The 16,767-nt window shown below is 39.2% G+C and overlaps 1 protein-coding gene across 2 annotated transcripts in view; it reads left to right on the top strand.

The window, feature by feature from the left end:
- The window catches only part of LOC102313617 (formin-like protein 13), a 56,285-nt gene that overhangs the window by 11,685 nt on the left and 27,833 nt on the right, over positions 1–16,767 (top strand). For both annotated transcript variants that reach the window (XM_005918952.3, XM_042219307.1), the window contains exons 9-11: positions 2,951–3,062; positions 5,712–5,802; positions 12,926–13,012. In XM_005918952.3, the coding sequence (XP_005919014.1) occupies positions 2,951–3,062; positions 5,712–5,802; positions 12,926–13,012 (290 nt within the window). The remainder of the gene's footprint in view (positions 1–2,950; positions 3,063–5,711; positions 5,803–12,925; positions 13,013–16,767) is intronic.

Here is a 16,767-nt window from a genome sequence, read left to right as displayed (position 1 = left end):
TAAATGGCTCTCTTCCACAGTGTGTCTGTGTGTCTTGCGGCAAGTGACCTCCTTCTTCCTGTTAAGAAGGAGTTCTTCCTTTCCCCTATCTCTTGCTCACAAGGAGTTGCCACTGTATTATAGCAGGTTATTTTCCTTACACTATAAACCCCCTTGAGGTGACTATTGTTGTGATTTGGCACTATTTAAATAAAGCTGAACTGAACTGAATCCATTGACTTGAGGGATTGTTGGCTGAATGGTGAAAATAATGTGAAACTGCTTTGTTATGCGCACATTTTTTTTCAAGTGAATATTTGTTAAAAAATAATATTAACTATAAACAATAAAGCTACCAGATACCTGGTCAGATAACAGAAGAGGAGTAAAAAGTGCCATATGAAATGGCGTAGAAGCAGAAAGTAGCATTAAATGGAGATACTCAAAGTACCTCAAAATTGTACTGAATTAATGTGATAGAGCTATACAGTTCCATAATTAGATGAGATCCATTGCGGATTTGTATGATCAAAGTGCAGTTCTGTTTAGATTGTGTGTCCGACTCATATGGTTATTTACCTTGAGAGCCCCACTGCATGCTGCCTATTTAATGACTGAAAATGTCGCACTCCTAATTAAAAGTACACCTGTGGCTTCATGCACCCGATGGGAAACACTCTCCATCTCCATACTCTAATTTGCCAGGGCATTGCCCAGTTTGTCTGAGTGCCAGCCAACAAAGGGCTTAATTTGCACTTGTGTGTGTTTGTGTGTGTGTGTTTCAGGCTAGATGAGACAGCCTAACCCTTACTCACAAGGAGACTAGTAGTTCTTCAAAATTGTTTTGGATGTTTGATGTTATGATTCGTCCTCTGTTGGTCCTGGTAAGGGAATTACTGTCTCAAGTCTTTAATGTCAAGGATTTAGAGACGTGATGATTACAGCTTTGTACCTCAGTGCTCCTCATTTAACATGATGAGCCCATTTTTAATCAGTTTGATGGTTTGGATTCAGCAGTTCAACTACTACTTCGGACTGCAAATGTTGAAAGTCACCCTTTTTATAGACAGTTGTTTAGAGTTACATAAGATTGACACTAGTTGCATCGTATGCCTGCAAGCAGCGGCCTAGCTTATCCTACGACTGGCTACATGCTGGAGGCAGTTGAATAGCTAGCCTAGCTCTCTACAAGCATAACAAGGGGGGCTTTTCAACTTTTCAATTATTGCTTTAATTTGTTATTTTTTAAACATTGTTTTGTGGACTTGGAGAGGGCATTCGACCATGTCCCTCGGGGGGTCCTGTGGGGGGTGCTGTGGGGGGTGCTCCGGGAGTATGGGGTGTCTGGCCCATTGCTACGGGCCATTCAATCCTTATACAACCGTTGCAAGAGCTTGATCCGCATAGCCGGCAATAAGTCGGACTCGTTCCTGGTGGGTGATGGGCTCCGCCAGGGCTGCCCTTTGTCACCGATTCTGTTCCTAATTTTATGGACAGAATTTTTAGGTGTTGCCAAGTGGCGGAAGACTTTCACTTGGATGGTCTCAGAATCTCATTTCTGCTTTTCACGGATGATGTGGTTTTGTTAGCTTCATTGGGTGAGGGCCTCCAAGCTCGCCTTGAAATGGTTCGCAGCTGAGTGAAGCTGTGGGAATGAGAATCAGCACCTCCGAATCTGAGGCCATGGTCCTCAGCCAGAAAAGGGTGGAGTGCCCACTCCGGGTCAGGGACGAGTTCTTGCCCTAATTGGAAGAGTTCAAGTATCTCGGGGTCTTGTTCATGAGTGACAGAAGAAGGGAGCGGGAGATCGACAGACGGATTGGTGCAGCGGCCACAGTGATGCGGACGCTGTACCGGTCTGTTGTGGTGAAGAGAGAGCTGAGTGTAAAAGCGAAGCTCTCAATTTACTGGTCGATCTACGTCCCTAAGTGAGGGACCTATGGTCACGAGCTGTGGGTAGCGACCGAAGCAACAAGATCGCAAATACAAGTGGCGGAAATGAGCTTCCTCCAAAGGGTGGTTGGCGTCTCCCTTAGAGATATGCTGCTCCTTCACATCAAAAGGAGCCAGTTGAGGGGGTTCGGGCATCTGACAAGGATGCCTCTTGGGTGCCTCCTGGATGAGGTGTTCCGGGCATGTCCCATCAGAAGGAGGCCCTGGGGTAGACCCAGGACACACTGGAGAGATTATATCTCTCGGCTGGCCTGGTAACACCTTGGTGTTCCCCTGGACAAGCTGGATGAGGTGGCTGGGGAGAGGAAGGTCTGGGCTTCTCTGTTTTGGCTGCTGCCCCCGCGAACCGGCCCCAGATAAGCGGAAGAAGATAGATGGATAGACATATTAAAAGAACAAAATACAATCCACTATTAAGTGAATGTTAGAGGTAGACGTGTGTGCACATTTTAGAACAAGTCATTATACTAAAGATAAACTGCTGTTGCAGTTTCATATACCAGCAGCCAAACATGAGAGTGGTATCGATCTTTTCTACCGTTGAGAGCAAATGTGTGAACAGATGATCCAACTATTCAGTCAACATGTCTTAAACAACATGATCAGCATTCAGAGTCGAGGCTTTCTGTTACTTAGCCTCATAACATATTAAATTAAAATTGCCAAATCAGAGCCTGTGTGTCAGACTGGCTTAAGTGAGTGTATTTTATAGAATTCACTGTTCATATTACATACATGTCTAAACGCTGATGCTCATAATGAAGTCTTCTCACAGCTACTGAATTATGCAGAGGCATTTCCTATAAAAAAAAAAAAATCACATCAGCTTTGACTTGATAGAATGCAAATTTGTTCATTTCCCTTAGGCATTTGGAAGAAAGTAATTAAGCAAAGGACCCTTTGTCTTCAGAATGCTTTTTGAGTCATTTCATCGCAGGATAAGAGGACTATCTGTCAAGAGAAAAGCTTTCATGTACCATTGAGTGTGTTGACTTTTTCTAATCTATTGTTCTCCTAGACATTTTTCTCAAAAGTTTTCCGGTGCAACCGGGAGAGCTGAAGGACAAACTGTTCATCATTAATGAGAAAGATGGAGGCCTGTCTGATGAGCACATCACCTCTCTGAGGAGGTATGACTTGGTGCCAAAAAAACGCTGATTTGTATTCACTCCTTATAGTGTCACAACTGAAGCTGAGAGGTGAACATCTTTTTGTGCCCAGGTCCGTGGGCGGTTGATGTGTGTTTTCATTGGCAGAGGTAAAGCCTTTGGAAACTAGATGCTAAACAAATCATCAACGGGGATGTGGGTCCATGTTACTGCCAGGACAATGTGAAATGGGGGAAACCGCTGCCAATTCATGTGAGGAAGAAACACAGCAGTATTCACTGTGTTTTAATACTAAAGAGCAGATGCCAGAACCTTTTACTAGAGCAGCTCACTAATAAAAGTTTTATCTCGGGTTATTTGCAGAGATGGAAACTATTGACATGCCCTCAGGAATAAAACACAGCAAGTGGGTAAAATGCTTCCTGATTCTTACCTGCAGTTTACTTAGTGACTCTGTGTGCTGACCTCCTGGAAGGCAAAACTGATCTAATGTACTGTGGGGACGGTTTTATATATTCTGTGAAAACATAATATATATTTTAATGCGTGGTGGCGTCGTCCTGAGGAATACAATCTTGAAAGAACCACTCCCAACAGGTGCTGCAATATTGATGACCGGTGCTACTCCGGTGGCACATAGGCTGACTCGTGAGAAGGCGAATGTCTATGGTTTGAGGTCAGAACTCACAGGAATGTCAGAAGTAGGAAGCCCAGTTTAAGACGAGAGAGAGGTTCAAATTCAGTGCAAGCGAATAAATGGCTCTTCCCATCAACGTCTCGCTGCTTTATAGAAGCTCACGAGGACCATCAGCGTTACTTGGCTTTTAATCACTCGCCTTTCCCTTGGCTACTAGAAATCAGTCTAATGGCATCGCTTCATGGGGCCAAGCAAGAAAACATGTGATGACATACCTGAACAAAGATCAAAAGGGAGAAGTACATATGACAAAAAAAGGAAATGTAACATAAAATTTTAAAGTCAGTCTAAAGGTCTAAATGTATGCATCTTTTTCTGATGCTTAAACAACGACTGATATTAGAGATAGCTGCACTTGATGTGTTTTTACCTTTTTGACATGGCGACACGTCATATTCAACTCTTTACTCTTTTTTTAAAGATTAATAAGTTGAAATAACTCTCCGGTTCATACAGTACTACTATTCTTAGTCAAATGTCGCTCTAAATTTCACACACGGGCCATACTAACAAATATCTCTATCAAAATAAAAACAAAAGACTGTAAATATGTACAGCTGACACAGTGTTGTTAACCAGTAGAAAATAAATTCATAGCTCCACATACAGCATACTGTTTGAGGATGGGCGCTTTTCCCCCTTAGCAATAAAATATTCACTGTGGCACAGAAAAAGATATCAGTTCTGGAATGAAAATTTCTGCTTTTGATTGTTGCCAAGGTTTTCTTCATTCTTGATTTTAAGTTTTTTTTTTTCCATGTTCTATGATTTTTTTTTTTTGTTCATTTTTAATTAGAAAACTATAAACTCTGTTATTTGTGTGATGTACTGTCACCACTCTTACCTAATGCTTGCACTGGGAACTATATATGCATTAGGTGGACATATTGTAGCTCCACGTGTGGAAGATCTTAGGGTGTATTTGTTGACAGCACCATATCAATTTAGAAAAAAAAATCTGCCTTTGTTCAGTTTATATATAATTGCTGATTGCTGTCGGTGGCCAGAAAAGTCCATTTCTGAACATTTATTGACCTTGGACAATGACAAATTACTAAATAAATTGACTTAATCTTCATTAATTACACTTGCCTGTCAGATTTAACCACATAGCTTATCTTTTATCTTCAGCCCCTGAACACATTGTGACTAAAAGACAAAAGGCACATAAAAAGCAAACAAATCAAACATTAAATTTTGTAAAGGAATGTACGTGATATGAATGTAGGTGAGAAAAATGTGTAAAATTGATTAAAACCGAGAGGCATAAAAGCCTAACAAGACTAACCGTCCCAGATGACACACACATACAGGCAAATATGAAAAAAAAAGGGAAATGAACATAGACATCTCATATGACATATGGCATATAAGCCCAGAGGCAAAAAAGAAATCAGACATCACGTTGGCACTGTTGTTTTTCCAGCAGCAGCAGATTTCTACAGGATGTTGAAGCAAGTCTCCCAAATCAGCTGGAACTTATTTTCCAACCACGTAGGAAAGAAAAGACTGATTGGCAAATTCACATAAAATTGAAGGACCCAGACTATTACAGCCCTCTAAACGGGCTCCGTATTTATCCACCAGATGAATATTAATGACTAAATAAGCATCGAGTTTTACGAATATATTTAGGTATTACTGATTACAAATTAAACTCAAAAGACTCGGATAATCTGAAGTGTCAGGACTATGTGAGTGTGGTTTGATTAGACCGGACAGACAGAGAGCAGACAAGTGATTGATTAAAGCTCAAAAGAGTATGAAATCACCTTTTCAGAACTAAGCCTCAGAGGAGAAAGGGGGGAAATAGCAGGACAATGATATACTCAAAAAATGTTTAAAACTGTTGTTTGGCAAGAAATGTTCATTGTGAAACCATCTGATTGGTTATTTTAACAGGTAAATAGCATCTGTATGTAAAAAGAACAGCAAACATTTTCTTCTTATTTATTTATTGTTTTATGTTTAAGGTATGTCCCCACCATGGAAGATGTGGAAAGGTACAAATCCTACAAAGGACCTGTAGCTGAACTGCATATTGTGGACCAGTACATGATGGAGGTACAATTTTTAGTTACATGTATCATCTTCATATAAAATTAAAAATTAGGTATACAAGCTCATAACATACATGCTCGCTAACATAAAACAATAGGAATGGTTACAATAAGCTGCAGGCCTAAAACATCAGTGTTCAATAAAATAAACTTCTAACTTGTAGCTGATCAATACACACACTGCATTTTAAATTGTACAAATGTTACCACTAAATTCATTACAAACCAGTTTTTTGACATCCTGCATTGACACTAAGCGTGACATTGTGGCTGCACCAAATGCACTCTTATTTTATAAGTTGCACTTAAAATTTAATGAGAAACATGGGCTTGTGCTTCATTGACGGCCTTCTTCATTCTCGGTGGCAGGGGAGACTGCAGTCATCAAACTGCTTTTGAGGCGCAGCCTGTTTCATTGCTTTGTAGAAATCCTCACACACACACACTCGCACATGTGGATCATTTCTTTCTCTGTTTTCTGCTCTAATGCTGCAACGTTTCAACCACACATTTCGGATTTCTTGATTTTCTTTTGCCTTTGGTTAAATGGCTAAAACTGAATTTCCACTCACAGGGAATGGAAATAGGTAACAAACAACTGCATCAAAAACAGGAATACAGTTGAAAATAGAATATAGTTTATAACAGTTTATTTTTTTCAAGTTTCCACTTCATTGAGCTAATTATAATTTATTACTTTAGAAATTGGGAACCAATAATTGGTCATTTAGAAACATGATATTCCAATATAGTGGCATGATGGTTAGCACTATTGCCTCACAGCAAGAAGGTCCTGAGTTCAGGTCTGCTCGTGTTTGTGTGGGTTCTCTCCAGGTACTCTGGCTTCCTCTAACAATCCAAAACACATGTAGTTAGTGGGGTTAGGTTAACTGGTAACTCTGGTTACCAGAATGGTTTTCTGTCTATGTGTGTTAGCCCTGCGAAAGACTGGCAACCTGTCCAGGGCGTACCCTGCCTCTCGCCCTAAGATAGCTGGAATAGGCTCCAGCCTACTTACGACCCTGACAAGGAGAAGAGAATGGATATATTAACAAATGAGACATAAAAAGATTTTTTTCACATTTGTTATCTGAAGGATGTTTCTCTCATCTTTACTTTACTTTTAAAAATTTATTAGTCCTTGTTGCTAATAGTAATAGATCACCAAATAGCCAATATGCCAATTGGCTTATGCTTTACTCGCTAGGTGTACCAGCACCACTTTTTGTTACCATCCTGTCCACTTCTCAAGTAGTACAAGGTTGGAAAATAGTACCAACTTTCAGAAGTTTCACTGAAAAAACTGTAGTGGTTTTCCGTGCATGCAATCCCTCCAAGTAGGGAATGCTATTGCACACACAGAAACATGCTGTGGAGCACACTGAATGGAGCATTAAAGTTGAAGGTGGGAGTGTCATTTCTCACTGAGCCTTCTCCCCTTTCCTGTGAACTTTACCTTAATGTGACCCCGCCATGCTGGGAGACATGCTCTTGGTACCCTGTACCTTAGCAGTGCTCTTGTCAACCGTGACGGGCAGCACCTGATGACTCTGTCCTTTATATTCTGTGTAGGAATACCAGCCATACTACAGTTACAAGAAGAAGGATTGGTTATGCTGTTGTTTTTTTTTTTAAACTTACTGCAGTTTGTCTTTTCACTTCCCAAAGAAATGCAAAGAAAAACACGACTTTTGTTTAACCCAGTTTGAACTAGGATAGTCTAAAGCACTGATTTAGAGAATGATACAGGGGGCTGTTGGCTATCCCAGCTGGTTACTGGGTAACCAGTTCATCACAGACCAAATCAGACAGAAAGAAAACCATTCACACTCAGATTTACACCTACAGCGATTTTAAAATCACCGCAAAACCAGTGAATGTCTTTATACTGCGCCCACGCGGGCGGAAGAATGTGCAAACTGTAAACAAAAAAGGGCAGCAGGATGAAAACCAGAACATTCCTGCAGAACATAACAGTTAACTAACCACTGCACGAATTCTACCCTACCAGAATTACAATTACAAGAATTTAAATAGCAAATTTCAGATCTCACGATTAAAGCAGCATCCAATGCATGCTCATTTAGCACTTTGCTCACGAGAACTTGTTGAGTCACCTGCCTTCTCAGTCACACACCACGGCTGTCATGGCAGGCATCATCTGGTTATCACTTTCCAGCAAGGTTGGCAGTGATTTGGTGGCTCGAGGTTGCAGCAGGGTTAGCAGATGAACAGCCAGAGCAGCCCACACTGCCACACAGGAATATTTGACAGTGTGTTTTTTTTAAAATGGGATTTCGTATGCAAGCCTGGGTTGAGTGGCAACACCTTCGTAAGCCTCATGTACTTCTGAAGGCTCTGAAGGCTCAAACCTCCATGCAGACAGGCTGGATTCTACTAAATAAACAACAAAATCAGTTCTATTTATTATTGTCAACTAACAGGTATTCAAACTAAAATACCATTAACTAATGTTCTGCGGGGTTTATTCATTCCAGACATCCACCCCATAAATCCATCGATCCATCCATCCAATCTCTTACGCTTATCCAATACAGAGTCATGGGGAAGGTGGAGCTTATCCCACAGGGGCACAGGGTACACTCTGGATAGGCCAAAAGACTGTGGCAGGGTTCACACAGAGAGAAAAGCTACCATTCACTCTTGCATTCACACCTTTAGCCAATTCAGAATCACAGGTGAACCTAACCTAAGGCCAGAGTACCCATAGAGAACCCACCCAGACACAGGGAGAACATGCAAACTCCACACAGAAAGGCCCCAGCACCTTCTTTCTGTGAGCCAAACCAATCTAAAGTACCGTGCCATCCTAACACAATTTGAATATGTTTTCTATGCAAGACATGTGATAGTCAGTATTTATGCTTTTGCACCACACCTTGTACACACTTTACAACATGTGTGGTCTTCTGGTGCTTTATTGTATTTTGAAACTGAACATTATGTTAGAACCTTCAAGCAACTGTTTAATTATTCTCTGTTTACGGAGTATCAATAAAACTACTTATTGGATACAGCTGGAAGCAACAGTTTGGGAACCCCTGAGCTAATTTGCTCAATTTGTTGATTTCTGAAGTGACAAGAAAACTCAAGCCCTGCAGCAAGCAGACATTAAAATGGAATACTCTTTGCACTGCTGTTATTTTATCTGTGAAACTTCAGATCAGTAATTTTGGTGCATAAACCAGGCACCTTTTGAAGCCAGTCCTTCTGTACTGAATTAGGAATTCCTCTTACCTTTCTTGAATAGCTCATGATGGATTAACAGTATGTTGGATTTTGAAGTATGCAGTGTCTTGAGTGACTGCAGGACATCTGCATTCAGAATGCACTGGTATTTAGTGAAATCCATTCTTTTCTTTATCCCTGCATTACTTCTTGTGCTACAGGCTGCTCGAAGCAGAATTTTCTACCCAGTGTTTAACAGCTGACATTTCTCCCCATCAGAAACGGTTTAGTTTCATTTTTCTACAAACATAACGATTGTGGCCAATCCCCCCCAAAAAACAAAAAAGCAACCCAATACAAACCCCCCAGTAACTAACTCAATTCTAACATCACTTTTTCTTCAGGCATTGACTTTTGTGATTAGTGTGTGTGTAAGATTTCCCACTGAAAACTCTTTCATACACAAGAGGTTTGTTCATCAGTGCTGCGCTGTGAAAAGAGGGCATTAGCACTATTGTGCCAGCATGACTCTTCCACAGCTCCTTTGCAGTCATTGTTCCCAAACATGTATTGACCTCTGTCGTTTCCCTTAACTGACATTTCCTAATGGCGCTTTAAACAGCAGAAATAGGCTGCCGCAGAGATGACGTATTTTTGTACAGTAACCTGGAAGTTGGAATCACCTTGATAAAATGATAAATTAGATTATTTTTTTTAATAAATAACAAATGAGCTCTTGTGTTAACGGCAAAATAAAAAGTTCCGTGGGAGAAAAACTGTTTTTGATGAAACTTTATCAGATGTAAATAAGGTACTTTTGGCTGCTTCCTTATTTATTAAGTTGTTGCCACAGTGGATGGATCTGCAGTTTGATGTTATACCCTTCTTGATACTATCTTCACATTTATTCCGCTTACAAGAAGTAAGCCAGCTTATGAAGCTGAGCTTGTTTCTCTTTCCAATCTCAAACCCTTGATGCGTTAACCACTACACCATTAAAACATTAATATTAGGGGTATGTCACGGTTTGCGGGGCAGACTGTGTGGGGTGTGTGTGGAGGACCCGGGTGCGGACACAGATGAGAAGACACACTAAACTTAAACAAAAGGCGAGCCGTTTATTTTGGCTGATAAAACATGAATACAAAATAAAGCAAAGGCAACAGGGCGTAAACTAACCTAAAAACTATCCTGGGAAAATTAAACTATGATAATCGTGACTGAACTGTGATAACTATGGTGATACACATGAACATGATTCAACCCAGGAATGTGCGAAAAAACTATGAACAACAAGCACATGAAACATGAACACAACCTGAGCAGAACCATGACATACATGGAACTTGAGGTAACGTGGTGGGAGGAAACAGACAATTCAACACAGACTGAATGAAACAGAGAGACTAAAGACCCACGTGGATGTTTAGGGAAGTGGAAACACATGAGGGGAAACAGCTGACACACATGAACCTAATGAGGGGACGGGAAGTGAAACTAAATATATTACCAGACTCTTTCAAAATAAAACAGGAAACATGAAGGACGGAGACATAATACTAACTTGACAACATGAACCAACAAGGGGGACTGGAACATAAGGGGTGACGACACGAAATGATCTAGGTAAACAAAACAAACACTGAGCAACTATGAGCTTTAGGAATAACTAGATGAACTTAACATAAAGTAATATCAAAATACAAGAAGACTAAAATCCAAACTAATAACAGCAACAACAAGAACTAAATACATGTTTAATAATAATAATAATATAACTCAACAAATACCAAAATGAAGATAAAATGCTGGGTCACAGATCCAGCCCGTGACAGAATATAAACAAACTACACTGTGGTCACATGACTTCAGCATCTCTTAACCTGGTAAGACCCAACCCATCAAAAAATAGCCAGAAAATTCAGATGTTTTGGAACTGACATGTTTATTAACCCTTACAACAAAATCCTTTTTTTTTTTTGCTATATCATGTTCTGTATCATATATTTAAAAAAAGAGTTTTGTCCGTAGCATTTTGAAATTATGGCAAGCATTGATCATGTTGATGAGATAGAGGTCTCACAAACTCATGTATCAAATATGATACAAAGGGCATTAGACGGTTAAGCTTCTGTGTTGGATATGATGACAAACGTGCCTAGAAACTTGTGCAGTTTCATTTAACAAAACTGCTTTTTTCCAACACCCAACATCTGGTAGAACAACAGAGCCAAGAAGCACAACATCTTTTACAATCCTTACACCTTTTCTAGGATTCAGTTAGTTTACACCTTCTATCCACTGTTTAGATGTACCCACAGCTGCAACGTTTTAAGCAAACATTATGAAAGTCTCAATTGTCATCCTACTAAGTAAAATGAGGCCAGAAACAACATCAGAGAGACGGGGAACCTAAAATCTATGGAGAATTTGGAAACAGCAAAGATGGAGGTAGAAAAACATTAATGGGAAAAAAATGTCTTTTAAAATCTTATTTTGGGGCAAAGACATCAAGGCTTTGAAGTCTTTTTTTTTATCAGATTTGGATTTTGTGACATTTTTATATTTAATTGACCATTTAAATTAAAGGTCATTTAAATATATCTTCAAATAATTGTATAGATGGCTCCCAATGGCTTCTTCTAGTACATCTAGTGAATTAATAAAGTACAATCAGTCTTCTTTTAGTCCTTATATATACTGTAGTTAGATGGCAAACAGTGCCTTGTCCACTCTCTTTTTCTTGTAAATATAGAGTAGGTGCACTGTATAATAAAGTGAATTAAAAGTCTGTTTACAGTATATAGTATACAGTTTAAGTGCCCAGCAAACATTTCCGTGCTGTAAATACAGCTTTACAGAGCAGCTTGCAAATCAGCAGAGTCTTGTCTTTGCTGTTGACAGTTGGAAATGGTCTGGTTATCTGCCTTACAGCTCTGAGTAATCACTTCCCTCTCAGGATGCTTGTGGACATAAGAGTGGCATCCTCGAAGCATATTTTCCATTGAGGTAAAATATATTAGGGATGAAGCGTAGGTATTTTTCTTAAAATAAATCAAATCCTACTCATGCTGTCTGTGTTGTCATACTCTTGTATATAGCAGTCTGTCTCGCGCTACAATGTATAGGAGGTTTTATCCGGTGTATGTATGAAAGCTGGCTATTTTTCACAAAGCGAAAGTGTGCTGTCTCGCAGTAGAAAAGTTGCAATGTTTTCGTTTTTATAATCAGATTTGGTGAAGATGAAAATTTCATCTTGTGCGTTATAGAAAATGTTGTCAAAATACCTGAAAATCTGACAGTGACAAATAAGCAAACACTTTTAGTTTTTAGCCCAGAGTGATGTCCTTTTAGCGGTATTAGACTGACACAGAACCCCTGTAACTGTTACCCTCGCATTTGAAATTTAAAACGTGACAGAAAGTGTGAAAAAATAACGAGCCCAACGCTTGCACGTGTGGAGGATGTGTCATCCTCCACAACAGGGGAAATTATTACATGATATAGATTTCTAACACTAATCCTGATACCTATCCGTAACTGTCCGTCAGACTAGGTGCCCTTTGCCTTTTGGGAGATGGTACCTGAGCATCAGCGAGCCAGTCTGACAATGAAGAATGATTTATTAGAGGTTAGCACAGACACAAAGGTCGACTAGGCAGCTCAGCCAATCGTTTCAAAGTGTCAAGCCTTCAGTTTCTCAGTTAAATCAGCCTGTCGACAGGCCTGCAGCTCTCTGCTTTTGCCTGCGGTAATCTTGAATCTGAGAACAAGCCTCAGCCATCCGATGACTGTATCTCCCCCAGGATCTCCCAGCAGCTCTGCTTTTTAGATAATTCTGAATAATCACATGGAAATAGGCTGTGTGATGATGTGATAATTGCGCTCTCTTCTGTATATCCACAGCTCATTACTGTTACATCTTTTCTCTGCTACAGATGTGCAACATCGCCTACCTGAGCACACAACTCGACCTGTTGTTGACTCTGAGAGAGCTTCCGATCAGCATGAACGACCTGCAGCCCGTGAGTTCACTCGATCACCAGCAGAGTCAAATCAAAGGTCGATTTAGATGTTGAGCTGTGTTTAAAGTCTGCCCCATTTCTACAGGCTGAAAAAGGGTAAAACCACGAGACTGCACAGCACATAATCAAACACCTCCATGCAAATTTATTCTCTAATGCAAATGCTAATGCCCAGATACATCGTAGCTTTAGACATAAATGAAAAGAACATCTGTGCACAAAATACTATTAATACATGAAAGCTTTTCCCCCCTCTTCAGTTTGACTTTTAGGTTTTATGTGGCGGGTGAAGTAGTTTCTATTCTATTTGCTGGAATGTTAAGAGTCTTGAAAACACAAAAGCATGAGAAGCACTTTAAGACACTTTTCTTCATTTGACGGAGAAGAAAAGATGGCTCTTAATCAAATCAAGTTTAATTTTTCTGCAGGTGGTTTAAAACCACCAAAGTTTAAAAGAAAATCCTTATCAAAATACCCAATGAAAACTCACTTTGGAGTTATCACAAAGGAAGAGATGTGGAAAGATTTATGACTTTTTCTTCTTTCTGCAAACTTCTAGACCCACTTCAAAGACAGACACTTTTAAATTAATACAGGTAAAATCAAATGAAAAAAACACACACTCACACAAAGTTCCAACTCAAATAATAATATACTATATAATATATATATATATATATATATATATATATCATATATATATATATATACTATATTTAATTTTAGTATCTTCTTAACCCTTACACGAACACCTGAAATGCTTTTGGTTTGTGTAGTTCGAGTATCCAGAGATTCCTGTTCATCATTAGTCAGACTGATCGTTAACACTCTTATCGCGCATTGTTGTTTATTGGCACTGGGGACTGCAGGGTGTAAAGATATTGCAGGCAGACAAGAATGCCCCCCAGCACCTCAGCCATTTTTTTATGTGATTCTCTCAAGCTTCTGTTTCTTTCAGCATCAGTGCTTCAACCCTAATCTCTTGTCTGCTGACTGTCTGAGAATGAAGAGAAACAATGGATAAGAATGATGGCACTGTAATCCATTGACTGTGACAGTAATTTTTCTTTGTCTAACACACAGGGACAAACATATTGTGTGCCGGCAAGATGACTCGACAAGAAAGATTAGCAATTTCATTAAGTTTCAATTTACTCTTGGCTTTTTGCTTCTGATATTGTTTTCTTTCTACTGTGTTATTAAAAAGGTCATTCAATCAAAAGCTTTGGTATTTGCGTACAGGTACACTGTGACAAAAAGGTAAGGTGCACTTCAGATTTAGGTCCTTCCTAGTACAGTGTGTTCAAACATTAGGGTCCTCGTAGTCGCAACATAGTTGCAAATCCTTGGATTCTCCAACACGACAGGCTTCTTAAGGCACTAACATTAAGAAGGATTTACCTGCCACCTGACAGACAGGACTTGAGGAGGGAAAATGGCAAAGTCACCACTGTGGGAATGCTTCTCACCTGTGATGTGCTTGTTGGTGTTTCACTGCAAGGATGACAGCTTTTACTCTGCATTGTGGCCCTAGCTTTTTCTTTAAACATTTGCTGTGCTCTGTGTGCAGCTATTTCAAATATACATATAAGAAATGCAAAGTCACAGAGCCAGAGCCATTGATGCAGTAGACAGGGAGGCATCACCTGAAGCTGTGATGTACAGAATGATAAAACCAAATGTAGTATTTTCAGTAGATATATAAATGGTGAACTATTCTAAAACAAGACACAATACAATCTTGTGTAATTTGACAGAAAGCCTTGCTGTAGTAAAAAAAACACGAAAATAAAGAAAGCCTTGCAGACTTCATCTGAATGCACAAAACATCAAATATGAATATGAAACTTTAGCAACTTTAGCATTAAAGAAATATACAAATGTTTACCAGATTGACTTTATCCGTTAAAGGGAACTTATTATTCTAATTTTAACTCCATGTTTTTATTGTTGGATTCTACTAGACTTTAAATGATTGACAACTAAAAATAATCCTTATTATCTTATACCAAAGCTCTTCAGACCACTCTAGTTCCCACTTTAAGGCTACTGTCCCTTTAAGCCAGGTTTCTTCAGTAGGTGGGCGGGGCTTCTGTGCCTGCCATAGCCATATTTGGCATACCCCTTTTTAACAGCATACATCTCCTGGAGCATTGGTTCAAAGGGATTAGTTGTAAATACATTGATCCAATTATATGAAACTCAGGTTTAACGTGGACATTCACCATTGTAACAATGGTAAATAAAAAAGCACAGAAAAGTATAATAAGTCATCTTTTCTCCTCAGAAAACAGAGACAATCTGGGAGGCTCGGCTCTGTTTTTCTTCTTTGAGTTCAGGTTGGGCTAATTGTCTTCTCTTTGTAACTGCGGTTTTCAATTACCAGTGGGTGTTCTTGGCCTCCTTGCTTTTGGAGCCAGCAGTGAGCCTATTATAGCTTGCAGCATCCAAATGAAATAAAGAACATATATTAGAAAACGTATCTGGACAAGCCGCACACAGTTAGGTCTATAAAGTTTTGGACATTTACATAGTTTCTGTAGTTTTTCTTCTGTGCACCACTACAGTGCATTTTAAATCAAACAATCAAGATGTGACTGAAGTGCAGGCTTGCAGCTTTAATTCAAGGGGTTTAACAAAAGCACTGCATTAACTGTTTAGGAATTAAAGCCATTTTTATACAAAGTCTAACATTTTCATAACCTCAGGTTTATATTGTTAAATGGTAATTATGAAGCAGTGTGTTTCAGATATTACAGAGTAACATGAAAGCAATGTAACAAGAAATATAACAAATTACTTTTTGCAGGAGAAATTAAGTTATGCACTGCTTTACTTTTAAGGGAAGTGTTCAGGTAATATGTGTAATAAGGACTTTTTTGAGTAGCATCTCCAACAGTGATAACAGCAAAAAGGGGAAATACCTGAACAAACACGCACAAACATTTGACCCACAGCGTGCAATTAATCTGCATGAATGTAATTTCTTTATTGCTGCTTAGCGATGGTGGTGACTCTCAATGAGAACCCAATGACAATCGATAAGAGATTTTAAATTGGTAATCGAATTGATAAGTGATATCGATAATGGAATCGGAATGGCTAAATTCTTATCAGTTTCCATCCCTACTCAAGAACAGAAAGGCCAGATTAGACAGAAAACATGTTAAAGAGCCTGCTTGGTTGGGGAAAAAAGTCTTTGGAAAAGTGAAACAAGATTAATAAATTGTATCAGTATGATAAGAAGAAAGAAACAGATGATGATATGAAGTACATCACATTATCTGTCAAACATGGAAGAGGCAATGTTAACAGCATGGGTATGTAAGACTATGAGGGAAACCAGGCTACTAGTGTTTAATGATGGTGAGACTGCTGCTAGAAGTAACAGGATGTACTGGCCTATAATATGAGTGGATAGCACTTCACAATGCAAATGGATAATGACCCAAACCGTGCTACAAAAGCAACTCAAGAGTTGCTCAAGGAAAAGAAAGGGAATATTCTTGGATGACTAAGTTGTTCACTTGATCTTAACCCAATAGAGCAGGCTTTACAATTATTAAATACAAAACTGAAAGTAGAGAGACCCACAAGCAAGCAGCAACTTAAGGTAGCTGGAGTGAGTATCTCAAGAGACACTGCTTTTGGTAATGTCACTTCAGGCAGTGATTAACTGCAAAGGATTTTAATCAATTTATTAAAAAAATATATATATATATATATATAAAAAAAAACAAACACCCAGCACGCCC

This window comes from Haplochromis burtoni, unplaced genomic scaffold (genome assembly GCF_018398535.1).
Source record: "Haplochromis burtoni strain Fernald_Lab_line unplaced genomic scaffold, NCSU_Asbu1 Contig_31, whole genome shotgun sequence".
Classification (NCBI taxonomy): Eukaryota; Metazoa; Chordata; class Actinopteri; order Cichliformes; family Cichlidae; genus Haplochromis; species Haplochromis burtoni.
The sequence above is the reverse complement of the archived record's forward strand: the minus strand, read 5'-3'. Positions and strand labels throughout refer to the sequence as shown.